Source organism: Culex pipiens, chromosome 2 (genome assembly GCF_016801865.2).
Source record: "Culex pipiens pallens isolate TS chromosome 2, TS_CPP_V2, whole genome shotgun sequence".
NCBI classification, from domain to species: domain Eukaryota; kingdom Metazoa; phylum Arthropoda; class Insecta; order Diptera; family Culicidae; genus Culex; species Culex pipiens.
This window is the reverse complement of record NC_068938.1, coordinates 149182345-149208097: the sequence shown is the minus strand read 5'-3', so window position 1 is coordinate 149208097 and position 25753 is coordinate 149182345. Positions and strand designations below refer to the sequence as shown.

Here is a 25753-nt window from a genome sequence, read left to right as displayed (position 1 = left end):
TTCTCAGCACATTTCTCTCTTTTTTCATTACCATTCATGCTTTCGTGGGAATAGATTTAAGCACAGGTAAATGAAGCTTTGTTTTGCTGTTATTTGCATTTTTATTAAAGTTTTTCTTTGATTCACCTTTACAAAAAAAATCGCAAATACAAGTGACACTAACGCCCTCTTTCTACCTCCGCCAGTTACCAGCGAATCCGCGGCCAATCGCAAACGGGGGAAGTCCCCGTCAACTACAAGTGCTACCGCTGCCACAAGCCGGGCCATTGGATCAAAAACTGCCCGCTCGGTCCAATCGTAAGACCAGTCTTCAATGGTTAAACTCTTGACACATCCTCACTGATTTGGTTTCATTTTGCAGCCCAAGGAAGCGATGGAGGTGGTGAAGCGCACCTCGGGCATCCCGCGGTCCTTTATCGAGCGCGACAAGGACCCGGAGAACAACCCGATCATACAGCTGCCCGCGGCGGTGCCCGAGGAGAAGCAGGTCATCCCGGAGGACTTGATCTGCGCCATCTGTAAGGATCTGTTCACGGACGCGGTGATGATCCCGTGCTGCGGCAGCTCGTTCTGCGACGAGTGCGTGCGGACGGCGCTGCTCGAGTCGGAGGACAACGAGTGCCCGGACTGCAAGGAGAAGGGCTCGTCGCCGGGCTCGCTGATTCCGAACCGGTTCCTGCGGAACTCGGTGAACGCGTTCAGGAACGAGACGGGGTACACGAAGGCGCCGCAGAAGGGTGAGTTGAGGTGTGGGTTTCTTGGGTTAGATTTTGAAAGTATTTTTGGTTGCAGCGAATAACAAGCAAACCAAGCCGGTTGAAGAGCCTGTGGCGTCGGAGCAGACAGCGGTTTCGTCGTCGACGAACGTCGCGGAAGCGTCCATTGAGGGAGCGGATGGCGAGGAGAAGAAGGAGCACTCGGCCGAGGAAGGTCAGCAGGAGTCTACGGATCACTGTGACTTGCACGAAAGCTACGAAGAGGTATCTCAACACGGAGATATCGGGTCACCGAATGGGGACGACAAGGCGTTTGACAACGACTCGGATTACGAGGACGGGATAACGGTGACGGTTCCGCCAGCTCACGTGCAGAGTCGTGGGGCGTCCCGGCTGCACTACAACGGCCGATCGTCGCACTATCCGCGGCACGAGACTCCGCCCACGGGTGGTGGGTACGAATATCCGCGAGAGCCGTACAACAGTGGAACCAGCAGCAGTGGCGGAAGTCGCAGTGAACGCCCCGAGGTTAGTCACGAGGAGGGGAGAGGAGCAGGTGAGGAGTCACGAGCTCCGAAGCGCGAAGAAGACAAGGACGGAAGCTACAACAACGCTCCGGCGGGGGCTCCCAAGCACGAGTATGGATCACGTTCTCCGGATTACCACCAGCCGAGCCGGGGTCTTATTCCGTTGCCGACGCGTGGCCATCCACCGCAACATCCCTCGATGGGAGGACATCCGCCCCATTCGGGCTACATGGGAGCGCCTCACCAGGGACATCCCGGCCCCGGATATCCAGGGGCGCCCCACCCGGCGGCACCCCATCCGTACCCTGGAGCTTACGGAATGCAACCCGGTTATCCTCCACAACGTCCGTACGACCATCCCGGCGGTATGTACCATGGTGAGCGACCTCCGCGGATGATGTACCCACCGCGGGGAGGTTACGCCCCTCATCCGCCCCACATGCGACCACGCCACATGGCACCGATGGGACCGGGTGGCTATCCGGGCGTCCCCCACGTTGGAACTGGGTAAGTTACACCATCAAGACACTCTCTCAAGAACCACCAAACTAACCTTTCTTACATGCAGCGTCATCGACGACCCGCTGGAAGCCTTCAACCGGATCATGCGCGAAAAGGAACGTCGTAAGGAACAGGAAGCGGCCAAGCAGGCCAGTCGGCACCGATCGTCGCCGCACGCCGACCGCAGCCGTCGCTCGCGATCGTTCGAGAACTCCGGCAGCGGAAATCGGAGCAGTCGTCGCTCGGCGGAACGCGATCGGCGTCGATCTTCGAGGGCACGCTCGCCCGATCGCCGCAGAACATCGGAGGAGAAGCACGGTGGCGGAGAACGCAGTGAGAGGGAACGCGGCGGTGGTGAAGGTGGACGAGGAGGCGGAGGAGGTCGACGTCGCAACAGGTCCAGCTCGTACTCGAGTGGATCGCGATCGTACTCCAGGTGAGGCTCACTTGACTTGAGAGAGGTAGCAAGATGTTCATGGTTGGTGTTGTGTCTTTCAGATCACCAGCGAAGCGTGGCAAGTCGCCGAAGAGACGCTCGTCGCGCAGTCCGCAGTACCGGGAGCGACGCTCCCGAAGCCGGTCCAAGTCGTTCGACGAAAGGAGGTGGGTCTTTTTCGTAAAAATCCTGGATTACAAGCAGCTTCCCAAATTCCCACGGGACTGTATGGGCGTAGCCTTGGAGCACAGTGTGGACATTTATGTTCTTAGATATTTTTGGTTGTACCAGGCAGCAATCAAATTGTCTAGGAATATTGAATTGACCATTGTGGCACCCCCTACAGCGCGGAGCAGACCCGTAATGCTGTGCTATGTTAAACCCTAGATTACAAGCAGCTAACACTCCTTCTTTTTCTCTCGCCGGTAGACACTCCAAGCACAGCAAAGATCGCAGCCGGGATGAACGTCGTGACGATCACCGGGGCGAGTACCGTGACAATCGGGAACGATCGCCGGGCTACGGCTCGCACTACTCTGGGTAAGTTCCCCGAAAATCCATCAAAATCCATGAGCATGATCTAACACACTTCCCAACAGCTATCGCGGCGGTCGTGGCAGTGGTGGCTACCGCGGGGGAATGCGAGGACGCGGCGGTTCCCGCGACGGAGGTTACTACCCGCGCAGTGGTTACGGTGGCGAGCGTGGCCACATGCCCCAGCAAGGCCCGGACCAGTACGGCCACCCGGGCATGGTCGACTACCACCATCACGATCCGTCGGTGGTTGGCATTCCGCCGCATCACCACGGAGTTGCTCCGATGGGGGCCGGACCGGCCGGTGGAGGTCACTACGCGGTTCCGGTGCAGCAACAGCAGCAGCAGCAGCAAGTGATGGCGGCGGGTGGAGGCGGTCCCGCTCCAAGCAGGTATTGTGCCCTATTTGTTGTTGTGTATTCCTTGTTGCGTACCTTTCGTGTACTGTCGTTTTGTTTGTGGTTCTGTGTGGGCCGGGGATTTGCGAAATCGGTTTTTATCGATTTGCGTTTGATGACATGGTTAAGTGGGCCCACGCAAAACGTGTTTATTCTGGTGTAATTTTACTTGGGTTTGGGGGAACGATAAGGAGGCATTTAAAGTCCTCACTATAACGCTGCATTAAATGCAGTTATTTCAAGTTTTTCAATTCTCTGTGATAAACCGAATCCCATTTCTAGTTAACTAGTTTTTAAGCCGTAAAATACATGTAAAAAAATAATATTTAAGTATTCATTGTAATCGGAGAATTATTTGTTGGACCACGGTTCGACACTCGTCAAAATTTAACGCAACTCTCATATCTTAAATGCCTACTTTCAGCATCCTTGTACCGACCCTGACCACCGTCACGTACAGTTGTCTCGTAACCGAAACAACCTACTCGACTTACACGTACTACCTGCAGACAAACGCGGTGCTCAATGTAGTGCAACCGAGTCTGCAAATAATTCTCTGAACGATGCTGTTGCATCTGACCAAGAAATGTGAAATTTGTTACATCGCTGTATTGTTATATTGTTTGTTTGGTTTTTAATGCTGTTACAAAAAGTACTTTGTATGATGTAGACTAGTTTATAGAAAACTTTGTAAAACGTCCAGATCGAGCAATAAAGTTGACTTACTCATGTGTTATCTTAGAATCAAGTGATATTTGTGATATTAGCATTAGGATTATTTCCGTAGTTGTGAGAAGACTGAAAGTTTTTGTAGGAAAGCTGTTTGCTACCACATAATTTACGCTGGTATACATGGTTTTTAAAACTATATATCGAGCCAAACATTTCATTAGGGCACAAAACCAAAACGTAAACATTCGGGATTATTCCACTATTCCATTCATTAGTACATTCCCTACATACCCTCCAAGAATCAGATTGATAACAAACAATTTCCTATTGAAAAAATCAAAAACACAAAAGGGCACATAGCCATTTTCACTGCAAACCAAAAAAATGTTCAAATGTGCCCTTCAGTGTTGCAAATGAGTGATAGAAAAGCTATCAATTGATTATCTCTGCACCAAAAAAATCCGAGAGTATAGCGGCCGTCACTATAGCTTGTGAGATCTCTTCTTGTGTCTCGTGATTCCCAGCGATGTCATTCTCTCTCTATCACTCCTCCCCTTTTCCTCGACTACGCTCTCTCACCGCTGAGTCTCTCAATCTCTCCGAAAACTGCAATGAGAGAACGCGAGATGGCGATTTGGAGCCGACCACGCATGACGTCTCGTTAAACTGCGTTTGCGAAATTGGTTTTGTGGCGGCTTTTATGGTTAAACGCTGTTGCGGTAAGATGATCGTGGAAGCGGGAATGAGAGAGAAAAGGAAAATGTCAATCGCGAGTGTGTAAACACGAAAACGTGTTCGGCTATTTTCGGCGCTGAGAGTTTCATTAAGGAGAGAAGAGCATTTGTATTTGAGGCATGAATATTCAGGCGGGATAATTGTAGTTGCTGAGAGCTGATATTTTGATATTTTAACAACCCTGGTGCCCTTTCATTTTTCGTTAGTTTCTCGTACTTGAGGAACTTTTTGTGTTATAAAGTGAACTTTTCATGCATTCTTAACACCAATTCACTTCAAAACAAAGTTTGGTTTACGTTTCACCAAGGATTTCTGCAGAAAAAAAACTTCGTCGAAATATGTTCAACATTTAATACGGCCTGCGGCTGCTGTTCAGTACACTTTTGACGATTTTTTATGTTTCACATACCTTATCTACACCATTCGATCACAAAACTTCACCAATTATCAAAATTTCCGCTGAATTCCTTATTATTTTTAACTAAACAAAAGGCCCATAAACATCATTAAAAACAACAACCAGGTGACAGCGCTTTAGTGCCCTTTCAGTTCTTTTCGAAATTGCATTAAGAAAGGGCCCATTATGAACAACAGTTGGAAAGTTAAAAGGGCCTAATAATGAGATTTTCTTAAATTATGAGTTTTATTGCGAAAATCAACAAAAATTAAGAAGCATTTAAGCAGAGTTGAGGATAATGATGTGTTTTATCGTATTATCAGTAAAAACAGTCAAGCTTCTTTTTTTAAAAAAGGAATTGAAACAAGTTGTCCACTTTTTGCAAGCGATTTTCTCGAATTGCGGTTTTTGGTTTTGTGCCCTAATGAAATGTTTGGCTTGATATGGTCAATTGGGAAACATATGTATTCTTCATTGATTTGTTTAGTCAAACGTGTTTTCCTGAACCCAATTTTTTCGCAGTTTTTCCTTTTCAGGTAATTTAAGAAACTATGGAAAAAATATCTCTTGTTTGTATTTTTCCTTACACTTTTTTGAGTTTTTATTTGCACTTTTCTCTACTTTTTAGTTGAATACAATTCACTGGAATACCTACTGTGATAAATGACTCATAACAGTCGACTCTGTGGCTGTCGAACTTCTCTTTCTCATTATTCCTCCCTCTGTAGACGATTGCTTCGGTTCCTATAAATTGCATACTTTGATGCCCTCCCTCCTTCGATATTCTCTCTAACTCAACGTTTTCTTCCTCCATGGTCTCTTGGATATCATTCATTTCCATTTCCATTTCCAAATTCCCTTTATCAATATTGTATGTTTGTCATAGCTTGCGAGACCTCTTTGTGAAGCAGAGTTTTGAAGGAAGTTGATTCTCTCTCATAGCTGGTAGGGGCAGGGGGGCAGAATGGCCCGCCTAAGTAAAATTCGCCAAAAACCATAGAAAAACATACAAATTTATCAATTCAGTGTATTAGGCTTATGCTTTGGGATGTTCCCTTAAAAGTTGTATACTGCCGTTCTACGCATAATTGTCCCATGTTCAAAAAAGTGCAACTGAGAAAAATGCGATTAAAATTTTTCGACCGATTTCTGTGTTTCTACGCATAATTGTCCCGTGGGTTCCTATTCGCCCTATGTGTCCCTAATCGCCCCAGTTAGCAGTTTATCACCCTTATTTGTGATCCTCTTGCTATACAATAGGTAAACAAGGCATCATGCTTAGTAAAACTAATGATTCCGTGTAAGAAAATACTTGGTGGGACAATTATGCGTAGAAGTTCAACGATGGGACAAACAGACTTGGTGTTGTTTTTGATGAGTTTCCGAACAAAGTACCAGATTTTATGTGTTTTTCTTAAAGTACACATCAGACTTAACTTAAAAATGGCATAAAGTCAAAATCGTCAAAAACTGACATGGGACAATTATGCGTAGAACGGCAGTAATACTTGGTTGATGAAAATTTTCAGCTTAAAACTATTTTTGAGCCACTTAAAATAAGTTTTTTTCGGCTACTTTTCCTGGGTGCGGGGCAGAATGGGTCACCTTAGAAAACAAGCCATTTTGTCTAATAAAACGTTGAAGGGAGATAATAAATGATTAAAGGGACCTTTCTAATTTAGTTTCCATGAAGTTAGACCACTTTTATAAAAATAGTCACTTACCAAATCAAAGATTTTTGAAAATAGTTTTAATATGTTGAAATAAGACACTATTTTTACAAATAAGCATCAAAACAACTAAAAAATCAACTAATGTTGCATTAAACGTGATTTGTGAACCTACCCGTAGCGACATAATCCATTTAACCAAAATTTCATAACTTTTGATTGTTTTTATAAGGTAGGGAAAGGGTGGTCCATTCTGCCCCCAAGTGGATTTTAATTTATCACTTCCACCACCAAGCCTCTAAATTGATTTGAGGTTCCGTTGTTGATTGATTACCTTCGTAATAGCTCCTGGTAACATTATAAACATTGAACAAACTTTTTCAAACAATCTAACTTTCGAGAAAGCTTATTTAAGAACCTCGAAATAAACAACATTTGCGTGGTTTTGTCAATAAATTTACATTTTTGCTCATAATTCGAAAAATACAATGCATTCAAACGTGGTTTTCGGTATGGTGATGTTATTTGACGTCCTTTATAAGACTCTTGCCTTACAGTTGGTTTAAATCCATTCTGAAGCCCAAAACCAAGGGTGGCCCATTCTGCCCCCATGGGCCATTCTGCCCCCCCTGCCCCTAACAAGGAAAAAAAAATCAGTCAAGTCTACATTTCGCATTGTTCTGCAAAGCGATGATTCTCTTTCTCGATGTTACCTTTGACATCGACAACTAGAGAGTCGAGTGTTTTATGATAAAAGTATTTTTTTAAGGGGTTACATACCTGTAGAAAACCACAAAATTTTATATTACAGATTATTTCATAAATCCACTCAAAACATGATTTTTAATCACTCTTGAAAGTTTCATGAAGATATTTAATGATTAAACTGAGTAAGAGACGATTTAAGTTCAAAATTTTGCCATGCGCAAAGCGGGCTGTCAAACTTTGTTGGCGTTTTTCTCTAAACCCCGAGTTGATTTACGGGTGCCACGATATCTCGAGATGGGATGGACCAAATTGGCTGAAATTTTAGGTGAAGACTCTCAAGATGTATCCCGTGTGCATGACGAAGCCCAATTTTTAAAATTAGCTTTTTAAAAAAATACAAAAATCCAAATCAAACGGTTTTTTAGTATGAAAAACACAAAAATATTTTTATCTTTTTTTATAATAAACTTTTTGAAAATCGGACTTCGTCATGCACACGGAATCAGTTTAACGAGTATTCACCAAAATTTTGAGCCGATTTGGTCAAGACTGTGTTGAGATATCGTGGCACCCGTTTTTTGAAACTGCTAACTTAAAATTGCTATATCTTGGCAACGATGCAACCAAATATCTTCAAATTTGTTTTGGAAGTAGGTGAAAATGTATATTTTAATGTCATGAAAAAAGAATTTAAAAAAAGTTGAAGTGTGTGCTCATACTAACCTCTGACTTTTTTGCCAATATACATGTATGTAACCCCTTAAGAGTTTTGGGACTCTAACTTTTTTTATAAAGCGCTTTTAGTCATCACTGTAGTAATTTTACCTTTTGTTTTAGTTTTTAAATATGATATTCTTTCAATCATTATGCAAATTATATTGGCAGGTCAGCAAAAATATTAACATAACACTAAACGATTTTATTGCACGATTCTGGACGTTCATAGGCCTTACTATGATCAAGAAGACTGATGTATTTGTTAGAATATAATACTACTTTTTTGTAAACCATATTACATAACAGCGAATAAACTAAAACCACACTAAGAAGACTTTCCCTGTAAGCTATCATATCTCAGTTGAGGTAAATTCAACTTCAATGTAGTGAGAAATTTAACAAAAAAAGTCGATGCGTTGTTTAGACTCAATGTCTTAAAAAACTAAATATTTTTTAAACATAATTATAAAGGTTTCACTTTGGAATACAGAGAAACCTCTTTTTACGCGGTGGCGTTACGCTTTTTGTTTCGAAGATTTCTTTTAAACCATACAATATTTTTGCAAACTTCAAAAAGCGTTTTGTAGATCTGAACAAAACCTACAAATTGCTTTTAAAACATTGCAAAAATGTTGCGTCATTCCAGAGAAATCGACAAATTATCAAAACGTAACGCACCGCGTAAAAAGAGGTTTCACTGTACCGTTAAAAACTTTGATTGCAAACTTGTCAAAATACACTTTATTATTCATTATAAGGGAACATTTGTAATAGTGGAATGATACATCACGTAAACTGTATTTGGCATCAATGTTTTCCGCAGCTTAAACAAACAAGAAAAAATAAAGGTGGAATAAAATAATTTAAAGGTTAAATAATAAATTTTGATCTTTTCTAAAGGTAATATAGCAGACCGTCATAACATTTGTAATGCGCTAAGAACTTCATTTTGTAATAATGTGCCGATGAATTCCTCGATTTGGGCCAATTAAAGATAAAAAAAAAGAAAACTTACACTCAGCGTTGCGATATGTCTTTCAAAAAGTTTTTTTTTCCAAAATAGTTTCCACTTTTCAAACATCATACAACCTTGGAAGTTTAAGGTTTGAATCAGTTTGAAATGATAATGATCGAAAATTGAGATTTAAAACATGAAAATTTTGTGAAACTTTTGTTTATAATACAAATAATTATAAACAACAGTTTTCCAAAATGTTTGAAGCTAAAATATTCAGCTCTATCATATTTTTTTTTCAAAAATGTTTTCAATCTGAAATTTGCATGGTCAGTAGGGTGACAAGAAAAAAATATTGTAAAATCGTAAGAGATTCTGGTTCGATTATTTAGGTAAAAATAAATACCCGTGCCATTTTTAAGCCAAATCGGTTAAGGGTTTTGCCTTCCTCACCTCAATGAGGAAAGGCTATAAAATCAGTCGAAAAATTAACTTCTTTATTCGACCTCGTAGACAGACCTTCACGTACACCTATCGACTCAGATTAAAAAAATTATGATAAACACAGGCAAACATTCGTTAATCTGCATTGAATCCAAACAAATCAACAAAACTCTCATTGTAAACTAAATCTAGAGTGAGCGGGAATAACTGTTTATTTACAATCCAAAGCTACGCCATAAAAAAAACTTGAAATTTGTCAGCTAAGCTTTGCTTGTACAAACCTTTAGTAAATTATTTGCTTGAAAATTGTTGAAATCGTTTCAGTATTGTTTAATTGATTAGAAAAAATGTAACAAAAGGTCTGTGATAAGATTTGAAGAATTTGTCAATATATGGTATTCCAAAAATATCTAATATCAAAAAATGTACCTGATAAGTTAAAGTGAATCGAAAGAATAATATAAACTAACAACGGTTGCTGCAGGCTGAATGTGTCACAAACGAAGATAAATCGAACGAAAGCAGCGCTCCTCTCGTCTTGAACACACAATGATTGGACAATACTATTCAATGAAGAAAAGAATCCAGTTGAGCTGCAGAGAGAAAAGAAAATTAAATCCGCCACGTGCTGAAAGTGCCAATTAAGTGGAAAATTAGCTTCTTTCTATAAGAAAATCTCAATTTGTCATTCAATCAAGCACTTTGTATCCAAACTATTGAACAGCAATAAATGCAATCGTTCGAGCAACCAACAAGAGATGTGTATGAACTGAAACTAATTTCCACGTTTATACTAACGATTGGCAGCTGGAAAAGCGCGAAAGACAAGCAGAGCAGCAACGAGAAAGGACGAGTGGCGGACAACGAGCAGCAAAAACACTCAAAAACTTCGTTGTTTGCATCAAAATTTATTCTAATTATTTGGCGTAAATCAATTAACCCATAAATGAAAACAGCGGAGTCGTTGAGTGTTTCAACGGGAGCCAACAAATCGCAATCATCATTCATCGATTAGATCCGAAAACAATCCCTTTGCAATGTTGTATTTGTCCCCTTTCAAGTTCGCTGGTCTTCATCTTCTTCATTGGTTGGTCTTATTTTTCAATCAGTAGAAATCTACCGATTTCAACCGTTCACAGGTTCCAATGCCTGTTTTTTCCCCTCATCTTACCACAACTAACCAAATCAATATTTTACCTACACTGGTGGAATGGATTTTTTTTTGAAAAAATGTGTAGTTTTGAAGCTTTCGTGTCTACGGAAGAATTGCTGCAAATAGAAAGAAAGCGTTATTCAATTACGCAACGCAAAAATTTGGTCAACAACTTCCATACAAATTTTAAGAAAACATTTGAAGCGTAACACAGCCTTCGCGCCTTTCCACCACTTACTGCGTTACGTGATTACAGAACGCTCGGATGATAGCGTTGCTTGGATTGGTAAGCCCATAAATTTTTTAGAACACAAAACAAATTCACACTTACATTTTTTTAATGTACTCGGTAAATTTTTTACCGAAATCTCAACAGCCGAGCGCTCGATAGTCAGCTCGGTAAAAATTACAACTACCGCAAGCTCGGTAAACGTTAATTTGACAGCTTGCTTAAAATTTCACCGAACAACCCGGTAAAAATTACCGAGAATTGACCGTGCCTACAGTAAAGCTTTATTTTCCTCATTTTTCTTGTTTTATAAAAAAAATGACTTTTAAAATTGAAAATACATTTATTTCAAAACAATTTTTCAATAAATGCACATTTTTTGCGATCTCGATTATTCCGCTGCAGACTCAGAACTAGAGCATGACAGTGTGAAAGTAAATTTATTGTTCCGAAGTTCTAAACCAAGGTAAGAGACTTCAACGCGAACTGAAAAGATGTTTAATTAAAAACATGCTACATTTACAAAGTTGATATCACTTACCCAAAATAATTATTCTCGTTTAAAACTATCGTTTTCAACACTTATTTGAAAAAAAAAAAATGCACGGTCAATGACTGACTTCAAAGTTAAAAATGACAGCAAGAAAATGACATTAGTATCTACTGTGCAGCACAGTAAAACACATTAATATTTACTGAGCTACCGGTATAAAAATGATTGAGAATCAGAAGTTTCCCGTCAAAACTGGTTTACTGAGTAGATCAGTACTTTTTTTTACTGAAGTACGGTATTTTAAAGAAAAAATACCGATGGCTCAGTAAGTTTAGTAAAAATAACCGACAGCTCAGTAAAATCTTACTTTTACAGTGCAATTTCGGTAAAAAGATTACCGAGTAATGCGCTAATTTCAGGAAAGTCCGATTTTCTCAAAAAACCTTAACGTGAACCACCCTAATTTTCAAGCAAGCCAAAATGCGATCTGAACCATTGCAGTGTAGATAACTTTGGAACAATGCGATTTTTTACGGTTATGATAGATTTGGGCTCACTGAACACGCTCCAATCAACAGAATAGAACTTATCAAGTTCATAAAAATAATGATAAAGATATCAAACAATCTGTCGAGTTCAGAAATTGAGTTCAGTTGGACAAAAGTTGCTCAAGAACTGACGTCCCGTTTCACCTTAAACCAGACTTAGTTTTTTAATGGTAGGTGCATAAAGAGGCTGTCAAGGGCATATTCAACTTAACAGTTCGTTGTGCCTTAAAAGAATCCTTAAAACTCCATTTAAATCCTGAGATATGCGTGTGTGTATTTTCCAATCCAATACCTGCTGGCTGGCTGCAACATTTTGGGAAAGTATTGTTTGTATCTGACCTGATTTTTATACTGATTGGATGGATCTGTAAAACATATTTGTTTAACAGATTTGTAGAGAAATCTCTTACCTTTAAAACCCTTTTTGAACTTTGTAAATCCGTTTTGATTGTCAAAAGATATTAATTTTATATGCGGACTTTGTTTTACCTTGATCTTGAACCTACGGATTCTCAAAAAAGTGACCACGTGGTTTATGGATGGTTCCAAATCAAAACGGATTTACAGAGTTCAAAAGGGTTTCAAAGGTAAGAGATTTTTCTACAAATCTGTTAAACCAAATATTTTTTAATGATCGATCCACCAATAACGTCAGGTCAGTTAAATCTCCTTACTAAAAATAAAAAAAAATCCTTAATTTTTTTTGAAAAATGTAATTTTTACCTATACAATATTTTGATTTTTACAGATTCTAATTCAGGCCGATATAACACACACTTTATACGTATAAATCTCCGATGGTGTATCTCGGTTTATAATATTTTGCTCCATCCTCGCCGCACGGTGATAACCCTCGCGCTGCACAGTAAAAAAAATCTGTGTAAAACCGCATGCAAAAGCATGCACATAACCTTTGTGAGCAAAAACATGTAATATTGTATGACAAAACGTGTACACAAAAAGTATGTGCCGCAGAAAAAAAAATCGGGTCCGCTCACCCCAAAAATAATATCAATCCGGCGAGAGTCATATTCAGATTACCACGTCCGCCCCCAAACCCGCTCGGCTATCTCGCCGCTGTGTAAATAGTTGTATCAATGCCCATATAACAGTAGGTTTTTCTTACGTCGTATACACATGGGGCGAATTGGGACAGCAGTTTTAACCATGTTAGAGCACAATATGTTGATTTTTCTGGTAGGTTTCAGATAGAACAGGCTCAGACCAACAAAATGTGTACATCCATTTCCAAATATAAAACCTTAAAGTGCTCTAAACACTGCTGTCCCTATTCAGACTGTAGTCCCGATTCGCCCCAGATGACGGTACTCAAAATTCTCACAAATATTTAGATATTCACATCAAGGGCATTTGAAAAACCTATCAAAGTCACCCCGGGCTATCAAAGTCATCCCAGTTTACGGTATATATTACATGCTTTTGCTCACAAAGGTGATGTGCATGCTTTTGCATGCGATTTTACCATCGGATTTTTTGCTGTGTGCTTTCAACGAACAATTTCTAAATTACAGAGCTATTTGCGGTCCAATTCCGAGGTCGTTAGGTATTTTGGGGTCGGTGTTGTAGTGGTTATGCGTGGTTTCCTCTCATTTGGCCTTGGATCGTTCCGAGTCAGCCCCGGAGACGAGATTTGTCTAATCACGCCTTTCGTCTGATGAGGAAATAAATGTTGGTCCTAGAGGTTTGGTCGTTAGCTCAGTCCAGGTGTCTCCCTGGGTAAAAAAAAACCTGTCTCGGTGGAGTCTCTGGTCGGCAGTTGCACTCACAAACCAAAAGTCGTTAGTTCGAATCCCGGGGTGGACGGAGCTTAGGTGTAGAAATAGGATTGCCTCACCGTTTCAAGCCTTTGGACACCTAGTTTCGAGTAGGAATCTCGCAATAGAGAACGTCAAGGTATTGTGGTTTTTGAAATAAATCGAAATAACAGCGCAAGTGTTTTTCATCTTGCGAAGCAATTTTCTGTTGTTTCTTTTCTGAGTGTATCCCAAATGTCACACGCGAAACCAAAACAAAATTTCGCCGCGGCACCAAATTGAAATGTCGCCAGTTGTGTTGCGAAAAGACTCGCGCCGCAACTTACACGGAGCACGGAATCGATCACGAAAATCTACCGGAAATCGTTCTGTGAGCGTGGATCCGATCAACCAGATGGACCATTTCATGATGTCTAGCTTGGAGAGGACAATTACAGCGCTTTTGATTTTCAAATTGATGGCTAATCTTCCCATTTTGACTCTAGAGCTTACCCGCAACAACCCGCATCAGCAAAACTCTCCTGGTGGTAGGACACAACGGACCGGATTGAGGTCCCTCGACAATGATGGCCACTTGTTTTTGTTTTATTTAGACGGAAATCCATCCGTAATCAGAAACTTAACCAAGACTTTTTCCATTCTGCGTCTTTTTCTGAAGCTGAAAACCGACTGAACTTCATAAATTACCCCAATTGAAACAGTTCTAAGTGGTAGCAGAACTGAAACCAAGATTTTAAACAATAATTCCATCTAAAACGTTCAATTTCCTTGGCAAATCACAAAAAATCAGCCACGTTTTTCTCAACATCCAAAGCCGTCAAAACAAAAAAGCAAACACACTGATTCAAAATCACCCAGCTTGACAGATATTTCGCGACAGAAAATCGTCGCGAGAGTTAAACTTGCTCAATTCGGTTTAGTGCCGCGGCAACAATAACGTTGTATGTAGAGCGAACAATTTGTTTTTTTTTTTAATTCTACGTAAACTTAAGGACAGATGCGTTGAATCTCAATTAAACATGATCGAAAACGCTCACATTTATAAAAGCGCCATTGATGAAAATCCTTTATTATTGTCTGCTCAGAAAGAAAACGCCAATGAATGTTTATCAACACGGTAAACTAAACCAAATGATCCATTTCTGTATAATAACTCTAATTTCCCCTGAAGCAAAAATCCGAAAATTACCTAACGAATTGAGTCCCTACTTTTATTCGCGCCTTACAACATTGCAAATGGATTGTTAGGTCTACAACAACCAGTCTAGATCCTCTTCACTTGCTTCAAACATCGTTACCAGCCCCAGGGTCTTGTACAGTGGAGACATGGTTACTTATTTTGTCAGGTAATAACGATCTATACTAGCTGCGAATGCGTCTCAACTTTTCAGGTTGTGGAGAGTCCTGCACAAAACTCATACGATATTTGTTTTCGGTTCACTTCCCGGTTTTATGTTTCACTGTTTTTTTCCCTTTGAAATGTTTCGGAAAATCTGGTTTAACATGAGCATATTTTTTCTTTTCTTTTTCTCTTCCTCACATCTTTCGCAGATTCCCCCCACGTGACGTTGGTCGCGATCCGTACATGGGTGGCCACCCGGCCGTAAAGTCCGACTCGATGGGAGGCTACTACGATGATCCTGCGGCGCGGCAAGTCCCCATCCCGCAGCAGCAGCAGCCCCAGCAGCAAGCGCCGACTCCGAGCGTGGAGCCTCCACCGCCGGGCTTCGAAGAACAGGACACCTGGTCCGGCAAGCAGGAATCGGACTACCGCGCACCGGCCAACGTGACCGCCATTAAGACCGTAAGCGCGGAAGAGGCGGCGTACGGCGATTACCACAATACGCCAAAGAGCCGTGACCGGGACGAGCAGCGGGGCCACACACCGGTCATGCGGGACGGCGATCGTCACCACCACGATCAGGACAAGGAGGGTGGAAGCAGCAGCAGCAAGAAGAAGAGTCGCGATGACGGCGGCGATCGTAGCCGGGAGGAGCGTCGGGTGCGGTCCAAGACACCGGATCGGCACGACAAGGACAAGTCGAAGCGGGGAGATAGGGAGGATCGTGGCGGTGACAAGGACAAGAAGCGACCTCGGGATGTGAGCAAGGATAAGCGGGGAGCGGAGAAGGAGCGCCACCGAGAGGCGGAGAAGAGTCGCGAGCGGGAGACGAAACGTAAGCAGAGAGATTCTAGCGAGGAGGAAAAACGGGACAAGAAGAAGGACAAGGAGAAGAAGAAGCGAAAGAAGGAGAAGGAAGCGGAGAAGAAGAAGCACAAGAAGGAGCGGAAGGAAAAGGACAAGGACAAGCGCTCGAAGGAGGGAAAGAAGGAGCGCAAGACGGTGGAGAAGGAAGAGGCGGACAGTTCGCTGCAGCCGGCCACTCCGAAGCATGCTCCGAGAAGGGAGGAAGGGGAGAAGGAGCAACCGCAGGTTGACACCACTCAAGAGTACATGGCGCACGAGCTGGACGACACGCTGGTCATTCCGGAACGTTGTCACGATCTCAGCAAAACTGCCTCCGAGGGTGAGGACAATTCGTACCGTGAGGAACCTTCCAGCAGTCACGATCAACAGGAAGAACAGCACCAGCATCTTGAGGAGCAGGTCGACCACAGCGATCTGTACTCGGACATCCCGGACAAGTACGAGGGCGATCAGCTGGAGAAATCCGTACTCGAGGGTCACCTCGGTGACGAGGAGGACGCCGACCTGGTCAACAGCAGCGGTGTCGCCGCCGAAGATCAGGACGACATCAAGCGCTCCGACTCGATCCTAGACCTGCACGCCAACCTCGACTTTGAGGGAGAACTGGAGGAGGGCGAGCACCAGTCGCCCCCCAAGTTCATCGGCATCCCCGAGCTCTCCAAGTGGGAACTGGACGAGGACACCCCGCTCATCTCCAGCACGGAACGCAAGGTCATGCTGGACGAGGGAGGCGTGAACGTCGCCAAGCACGACGACTCGTCCACCAAGGTCACCAACGAGGTGTTGAAGCGGGCCGAGAATGCAATCTTTACGCGCGCCATCAACGCCATACGGCCCATCGAGATCAAGAAGATCAGCGTCGATCGACAGAAGCTGTACGCCAACGAGGGTGGCCACGAGCACGAGCACGACGTGGTGGAGATCAAGAACGATAAGCAGCAGGACGAACTGAAGCGGTTCCAGGTGAGTGTTTTTTATTGGGTTTACTTTAAAAGGGGGTTTCAAAAATAGATCGCGATCACGTGTTGGGGGGTTACTCTTCCGCTTCGTACTCGTACTGTTCCATGCGAGAAGACTCGATCTGGCGGATGATTTCTTCGCTCAAATCCAGTTTTAGGTTGATGGTTACCGTCGATCTAGGCATGTAAAGATGAGTTTTGGAATAAGAATAGGAGGAAAAAAAGTCACAACTTACGCTTGTCTTTCTTGATTTCTGGACTGAATCATCATGACAACTGCGTAGCTTAGCAAACACGAAATAGTTGCGAAAAAAAGTTTCAGCGAGAATTTGGCACTGTCTTCGTTGTAGAACAGTAAAATTGCCGCATTTACCAATAACAAAATGCAGTTTAGGGCGAACATTCGATTCATTGTGATTAGGTAAAAAATATACACTGAAAATCAAGCTGAAAATAAATATTTACTTGTTTTGACGTTACTTAATATTTGTTCAATGGTTACTTGATCAATTATAACAAGTTTTATTTGTTTGTTCAAATTATGGTCTATTCTCTCTCTCCCTAAGGTCACCGTCCCCACCAACGACGACCACGCGGAGCGCTCGGTCGAAATCAAGGGCATGGACGGCAAACCCGACGGTCGCGGTTCGCCGGTTCGCGCCTCCATCAAGGAGCGCCTCGGCAGCAAAATCACCGACGTCATCCGGGGCAGCAGCTCGAACACGTTCTCGCGTTCGCGCACCCCGCCCCAGTCGTCGACGTCGTCCGGCCTGCGCAAGGTCAAGTCTTCCACGGTGGGATCATCGTCTAAACTGGTGGTTGACTCGACCTCTTCGTCGGCTGCGGCCGCAGCGTCGTCATCACGGAAGCGAACGCGCAGCAAGTCCGCGGATCGGGACCGGAGTCGGCGTGACGATCGTGGCGGGCGCCGCGGCGAGGAGATTAAGATCAGTAGCAGCAGCAGTGGAGGCTCGCGGAGGGTGGACATTGCCAGGAGGCTGATCGTATCGGTGCGGGAAGTTACGCCGGAGAAGCGGGCAGATGGTGGGGGACGTTCGAAGGATCGTCGCAGTAGGGAACGCGTCGCGAAGGAACCTTTGCCGTCGGGTGGGGATCGGAGTCGCGATCGTGTGGTTAGGCGTAGCAGGGAACGGAGTCGCGAGAAGAGGATGGAGAGGGAGCGGGAAAGGGAGAAGGAGAGGAAGCGTGGCGGGGAGAAGGACTCCTCGCGGAGGAAGTCGCCGGAAAAGAGGGGAGAAGACAAGAAGGTGGCGCCTGAGCGGAGACGGGCTGAAGGCGACTCTGAACGACGTCGTCGGGAGCGTTCCGCTTCTCCAAGCCGTCGCATCAAGGACGAAGATCCGGGCAAACGCTTCGTGGAAGCCCTTGGCCGGGTCGTCCAGGAGGAAGTGGTCCCGGCGAAGAAGAGCAAATCGGACAAATCGCTGACCAGCAAGCCGGCAAAACCGGCCAGTTCGAGCGACTCGAGTAGCTCGGACTCGGAGTCTTCGTCGTCGGATTCCAGTTCGGATTCGGACGATGAAGCTGCGGCCCGCAAGCGCAAAAAGCGCAAACACAAGAAGGAGCGGAAGCGTGCCAAACGGTCCGCCTCGACGGATTCGGACGACTCGGGCGGTAAGAAGAAAAAGAAGAGCAAAAAGTCCAAATCGGGCAAGAAGAAGAAGAAGGAGAAGAAGCACCGGAAGGGTGAGTGAGGTGAGCATACGTGAAAGTACAGTATTCGAGCGGGAATATCGTCGATTTGAGGGGATTATTGTACAGCAGAACACGCACTCGGTTTGAATTCTCGTACGTTCTTTTTTTTTATTTAAACTTGATTCAACTCCAAACAACGCTATAAGTTTGTAGTAAGCCTTCAATACCACACTTAAGTTAAGTCAAGCTCTTTTGCAAGACCGACCCTGAATTCTGACCGGTGAAACCAATGAAATCGACTCACCTGCGAATGGTCCTCTGCGCCTTCTGTAAACTAACAGTTACGCTAAAGAACTCTAATAAAGCTATAGAACTGAAGAAAATTTTGTTTTTTTTCACATAAAAAAAAGAAAATTCCACCATTGTTGTAGTCTTATGTGTCTGGTAGACTTTTATTTGAAGCGGTATCTCTTTTTACAAGTACAATATAGTTTTGTTTTTTATTTGCTTATCACGACAATATTTGCATATTTTTTTCCCTATTTATATATTCACATCCGTTCCCAAAAGGGCACATCCACCGATCATGATCGCACAATCGACGAATGCCCTTCCTTCCAGCTAAAAGCCATCATAATACACAATACACTTTTATAATCACGTTTCGTTTTGTAATACCTCTTTGCTTAAAATCCATTCCATTAATCGGTTTTGCTAGCTCTGCCCTAAAAGTGATCGTCAGCATCTTTTCAAGCAAAACAATGCCAAAGGGCCGTTGTGGGTTTGTAAACAAAGAGTGTGTCCTGCTCACGCTAGAGGATGTTTACATCTGGCATGAAAGGGATACACTCTTTGTTTACAAACCCACAACGGCCCTTTGGCATTGTTTTGCTAGTTTTCTTTCATCATAAGTTTTAAGTTTTTCTCCTTTATTTTGTCAGCATTGCTTGACTCTGTGGTTTTGACCCCTTCCCTCTGTCTCTTCTCTTTATAAGTGTTTCTGCTGAGGCTGTTTAAAGGGTCAACACAAGAAGGGGTCAGAGGGGCTGTGTGTTTTGTTTGTTAGGGGGTTTGGGGTTTGTTTGACTAAGCTAGGAATTGCCTTTATTTTACATTTTGGGAAGAGAGTAGCGGTGAAATGATAAACAAAGAAAAAAAAATAGGTTCTCATAGTTGAAAGAAACAATTAAAACTCTTTATGTTTTTTTCCTTTCTTGGACATTTATTTGATTTTGTTTGTCGTTTGAAGATCCGTTCTCAAATTAAATTCAATCCATCTCAACTAATTATGTTTGCGAGAAACATAACGCAGTAGGCCTGGCAATAGAAAAAATAACGCTGGGAATGATCGACAATAATTATTTTGACTATTGAGCAATTCTCTACTGACACCGGAAATGGATGTATAATTTGTATTTTTTTAATTTGGCTCAAACTTTGTGGGGGCATTACCTATGACCAAAGAAGCCATTTTGTGTCATGGGTTCAGTCTCCATACAATTTGGCAGCTGTCCATACAAAAAATGTACGCAAATATTCGAAAATCTGTAACTTTTGAAGGAGATTTTTTAACAATGTGGTGCCCTTGGCAAAGTTTTAGGTATTGTTGAGGACTATTAAAAAATGTACACGGAAATTTTATTGCCGATTTTCATTTTTTTACACAAACTCAATTTTTCAAAATTTGTATTTTTTTATTTTTGAGATTTTAGATATGTAGTAGGGGAAATTCTCGTATGTTTGGCAGGTTAAGCACTCGCTCCTAGCTCCATCCAATTTGCTGATTTTCACTCTTCAAACAACTAATTTTGCAAAACTTTTTATAGAACTTGCTTGCTCACTTTTTATTGAGCTATTTATCACTCGACTTTGGGACCATCCATAAACCACGTGGACACTTTTTTGGGAATCTGTTACCCCCCCCCCCTTCGTGGACAATTGTCCATACAAAAAAATCTTATTTGTATGGGTCGTGGACAATCGCCATAACACCCCCCCCCCCCCTAAAGTGTCCACGTGGTTTATGGATGGTCCCTTTAGCTCAAAACGTTTTTAATGAGTTGTAATTGAATGTCAAAGTGCTGATATGGCAACATTAGAGGCATGCTGGAATTAGATGCTGTTCCCTTATGGTCAAGAGTATGGTCAAATTATGTCGAATTATGATTTTTTGAAATAATAGTGATTTTTGGAAAAAATCGATATAACATTTTTTGAACTCATTTTCTAATGTAAAATTGGATTTTCAATCGAAAAGTACTTAAAACATTTTTTGATAAAGGTTCCCGTAAATCAACCAAGCGTTCAATATAATGTCCTTTTGAAATGTTATTCTTGATTCAAATATTGTTTTCAAATAAAAAAAGTTTTATCTTCGAAAATCGGATCACTAGCTGCCCAGATAACTACATTGGAAAATTAAGTGTTGTTTGGGTTAGACTTAGAAAACTTAAATTTCCCTGTTTCTTTTTGTTTAAGCCGCTGTATCCCAGCAACCAGAGGTGCAGTCTTCAATGTCTCTTAGACAATTTTATAGCAAATTTGCCTCATAGAGATATCCACGCGCGAGAATGTGTTAGTTTTAACAAAATTTACACGCATACTTAGGCAAATCGAGTAGAATGATTCGTCTGTCAGAACCAGCTGTGTTCTTTGTTATACCACGAGCACGTGGTAAACAGCTGGTTTTTACAGACGATTGATCTACTCGATTTGCCTATGTCTGCGTAAAAAAAGTGTAAACAAAATCAGCTGCTTGGAATTCAGCCAATCACAATCGTTCAAAACCAAAACAATACTTCAAATACAAATACTAACACAGAATCATGGTGTGCGTGAGAGAAACCTTGGAGATCTCTATGGCCACTATGTTTGAATAGAGGAGAAAATCGTGACGTCAGAAATGAACTCAAATCACTCAAAGTTCATTTTGTGAGTGACTTTAACATTTTGGCCTAGTTTGACAGCTACCTCGTTCCCAAGTTTTCTATGGGAGAGAAAAGGAGGCGAATACTTTATGAAAATCATACCTGTCAAAATTCCTAGCCTCAAAATTTTGTTGCGAGTTGCTTTTCTCCTCTATATCGAAAAACTGCAAATATTTCGCTAAAATCAATCTTTCGGTGACTATATCTTGAAAAAAGGGTCTCTTATCAAAAAATCTTGGAAGTACTTTTCAATTGCAAATTTAATTTTACATTTAAAAATGCGGTCAAACATTTTCTTAAATTTTTATCCAAAAATCATTACTTGGCGGCAAAATGTTTTGATCATCCTTCTATGGCTTAAAAGTTGCGGGTTTTTGTCCCCTAAAACATAAAAAAATCTCGACATTAAAATGTATATTGATTTTGGGAAATTGAGTTTTTGTAAAAAAAAAACATTTATTTACAAATCGTCAAAAAAATATTCCGTGCACCTTTATTCTAAATAGTTCTCAACAATACCTACAACTTTGCTGAGCACACCAAATTCAATTCAATTCAATTCGAGTTTTTTTAAATACTAGTTCGAGGTTAAGTTTTAGGGGAAAAGTTATGTTATAAGCAAGGGTCCTGATTGCTCAAAATCAACCACTCCATTCGCGAGCACAAATAGCAGGCGACCGGATACTGCCCTGATGAATTCCTACCGTTTGTCACTCTATCACCATTCGCTCCCGAACACTCTCTTTTCTACTCATCTCTCTCTCTCCGATCGGCTCAGTCTCCGAACGGTTCAGACAGGCCAATCGTCTCCGATCACTCTGAACTGAAAACATTTTTTCTCTGATGCGCTGCGTTATACTAATTGATTTGAGTTGCCTAAAATCAATGTTATCAATTAAATTGTGCATTTATTTTGATTTCATAACATTATAGACACCATTCAAAGAAACTTCCACCAAGAAAAAATCAAATTGATGGCAAACTGATGGCGTGAAGACAAAAAGACTGCCACGCTGGCATTTTGTGAGAGTGGCTCTTCCACGCTGAAAAATAAGGCATATTTGAATCAACAAAACGTTTTGTTGATTTGAAAATCAAAATTTTTGTTGAATCAACGCTAAACGTCAAAGCAGCTTTTTCAAAACAACAAAAGAATTTTGTGGAATCGATAAAATCAAGGTTTGTTTCAACGCAAAATCGGCGTTGATTATATTCAACAAAAAATTTGTTGATTCAAACCTCGTACAGGCTGATTCTACAAAACTTTTTTCTGCGTGTCGCTGAGCATGGTAGTGTGTGAGTGTCGTCGAGCGACGGAGTAGGCAAATATTTTCACGATGTATTTGTTCGCTGAGTGAACAGTTCGGGCCACTCGCTGGCTGCTTGCGAGACTCATTCGCTCATGAATGCTAGCGGGTTGGAATAGGCGACGAATGGATAGGCGATGAGTGAGTGGTTTCTGTTCATTGAACCGAAAATCAGGACCCTTGGTTATAAGCATTCAAAGAGCTCTAAAAGACAAACATTTTCGTTTTCGAAAAAAAGTGAAATTAAGTTGCAGCAGTTTTTAGGTAAAAAGGATGCAATTTTAAAACTAAAATATCTTGAAAAGGCGCAAGCCAAATTTTATGTACCAGAATGCATTTGAACGGGAGATTTAGCCTACAAACGTAGACAAAATCTCAAGAAAAGTTTGCTTAAAACAGAAGAGCTACGTTTAAAAGTGTATAATTTTCAAAGGAAAATGTATGAGACCAACCTATCGAAATTTGAAAATTGTGCAACTTCATGTTTTTCTATGTATTCCCTGGATCTGAATCTGCTCTAAAATTAGTGTTTAAAAACAATCAAAACATAAAAAAAACTTGTCACGGACACTTAACTTTTAGTGATCAAAAGTCGAAATGGCAAATTATTTGTTCCATGTAAATATTTCTTAAACTAAGTCAAACCTGCAACTTTGCTCATGACATGACACAAAAACTTTTTAAACCCAAAAAAGGTTAGTGATTATTGAAAAAATATTTCCAAATTTTGAATACACATATTTTGTCTGACTCTTTAAACAAAAGGAGTTAAAGTTTACCTAAAAAAATAAAAGAGCGTCTAACCTGGAAAAAGCTGACAAAAGCTAGAGAAACGAAGATAATAAATAAATTGGAAATATGTATATAAAACAACATTAATTACTAACATTTTGTTTAAATCAATCTAAACTTATGTCACCACTACTCACTTTTTACTATTTGTTCTTGCTTTTTTTATGTGTTAGCTAATTCTTCATAATTGTAGCAGTGTTTTGTTTTTGTTATAGTTTCTACATGTAAGAATGGTTATAAAATTTTGTGTAAATATTTCGTAACATCAACAATATAATTTCACTGTACTTTATCTTTTTTTTTAATCGCTGCTTTATACTGGCCGGGACCATTTGTGAATCCTTTGCTACGGCAGGTGCTTCATCTTTGCGGTAATTTTTGCATTATTATAGTTCCAATTTTGGTTGTGTGTTGTTGGATATCTCTACCAGACTATTGTAATTTGGTTTATTTTAAATATATGTTTCTTTTTCTGTTTTTTTACGACTAAGTTGTTTGCAGCTGAACTAAAATCATAGCGTCTTCTTTAGTAAAAGTTTTGCAGAATATAGTACTGGTAAAAAAGCATAGCTCAAAGAATGTTTTATTGTTCTTCGTTTTGTGTGTTTTTGCCTGTTTGTGTTTGATTGCATCGAAGATAATTGATTATTCTAACCGCTAAAGATTACATGTTTTGTTTTCATATATAAGCATAGCTATGAATACGCACGTGTCAGTGAATGTGAATGTAAATGTGTGTCTGTTTACTTTTACGTTTACTAATATAGTAACTAGTGTGGTTCATGGCCCCTTGGAAATGCAAAAATGTCAGCTAGACCGTTGCATTGTTGATAAAATCATTGTTCTATGTCTACAGAAGCTCCCCTGAAATTTTCAGCCAATTTGGTTCAGGATTCATTGAAGCTCTTTAGCATTTAAGTTTGTATGCGATTTTCATAGAGAATCTTCACCTTTTTACATTTTCTGACCGCAAAAATCATCTACTGAACCAAAATGTCTGAAACCTTAGATATATATCAATTATAATATGGGGAACAATTTTCTAGAACACCCCAAGTTGATCTAAGCCGAACTGACTTAGTTATAAGTGGATTAAGTGAAAGTGTCGATGTTGTATTTTCCAAAGGGCCTCTTTCGCCAAATTTTCACCTGATGGCTCACTTTGATCGATGGCAAATCGTTTGACAACTTGTTTGTTGTTGATGTCAGAAAAAATGGGAATGAGGGTTTCAACGTCTGTGGAACGATTTAATTAGCTTTCTTCCGTCTTTTTCAGGTTCCAGCTGGATATGAGCGTTTGGCCAGCATCGAGCAACAGTTGAACTCGATCTGTGAAATACGACAGATTCAAGGAGTTGTTTAGTGAGGAAGGTGGTGTGTTTTTCTTGGTGGTTTGTTGAGGTGCTGGCGTATCGTCACAAGCTCAACCGATATTCGCGCTCCGGCGAAGTACGGACCGCTAGAGGAGCTTCAATTCCACGCTTCCGCTTCCACCCACTGGGTGGGGGAAAAGCGGGGGGAGGTCGGTTGGCTGATTAGTTGCTTATAGTTGCGCCTGCGATCTACGTCACCGGAGCAGTATTTCTTCTGCATTCTTTCGTGCCGGATGTACTTAGTGACGGACAGCAGGCGTTACTAACTTTGCGTATTCCCTCCTTGACAAATCGACAGACCAATCTTCTGCTTACAAGGACATTGTCGGAAAGGGTGTCTCCTTTACGATGATGGCTAGCTGACTGAGGATTGTCATCTTTGACGGCTATGGGCCGGAGAAGCGCCAACGACGGGGAGGTCATTATGAGACGTGGACACATGGCGGGACGGGACTCATACTGGTTAGGCTGACCAATCCGGGTGCACGCACGCTAACAGAATCGCCTGGTCCCGCACTTCCATGTGAAGTCGATTGACTACCTGTACTATAACGTGCGTGAACTCGGACCGCGCCTTTCACCAAGATGCCTTTTGATAAATAATAATAATAATTTTGATAGTCAGGTGGCAGTTTTATGTGCACATAACTTAGAAACATTTTCGTCCGTGCACGCTCCTCGGTCAACTTTGGCGCTCTGCATGACAGAGGTTGACTAGAATTAAGATGTCTGATCCCTAGTCAAGATCCCTAGAACCATGAGCAGACGAGTCGTACAATTGTCCCTACCTCGACATCAACTCCCTCGAGCGTGGACAGTTCACGCACGTTATAGTGCAGGTAGTCAATCGACTTCACATGGAAGTGCGGGACCAGGCGATTCTGTTAGCGTGCGTGCACCCGGATTGGTCAGCCTAACCAGT

At 41.7% G+C, this 25753-nt stretch overlaps 1 protein-coding gene across 2 annotated transcripts in view; it reads left to right on the top strand.

Moving 5' to 3' along the window:
* The window catches only part of LOC120423243 (E3 ubiquitin-protein ligase RBBP6), a 48028-nt gene extending 29353 nt beyond the window's left edge, over positions 1–18675 (top strand). For both annotated transcript variants that reach the window (XM_039586959.2, XM_039586958.2), the window contains 9 exons: positions 186–297; positions 362–737; positions 793–1750; positions 1812–2180; positions 2243–2347; positions 2610–2720; positions 2780–3106; positions 15160–16780; positions 17343–18675. In XM_039586959.2, the coding sequence (XP_039442893.1) occupies positions 374–737; positions 793–1750; positions 1812–2180; positions 2243–2347; positions 2610–2720; positions 2780–3106; positions 15160–16780; positions 17343–18491 (5004 nt within the window). In that variant the 5' untranslated portion in view covers positions 186–297; positions 362–373 and the 3' untranslated portion in view covers positions 18492–18675. The remainder of the gene's footprint in view (positions 1–185; positions 298–361; positions 738–792; positions 1751–1811; positions 2181–2242; positions 2348–2609; positions 2721–2779; positions 3107–15159; positions 16781–17342) is intronic.
* The last annotated feature ends 7078 nt before the right edge of the window (positions 18676–25753 follow it).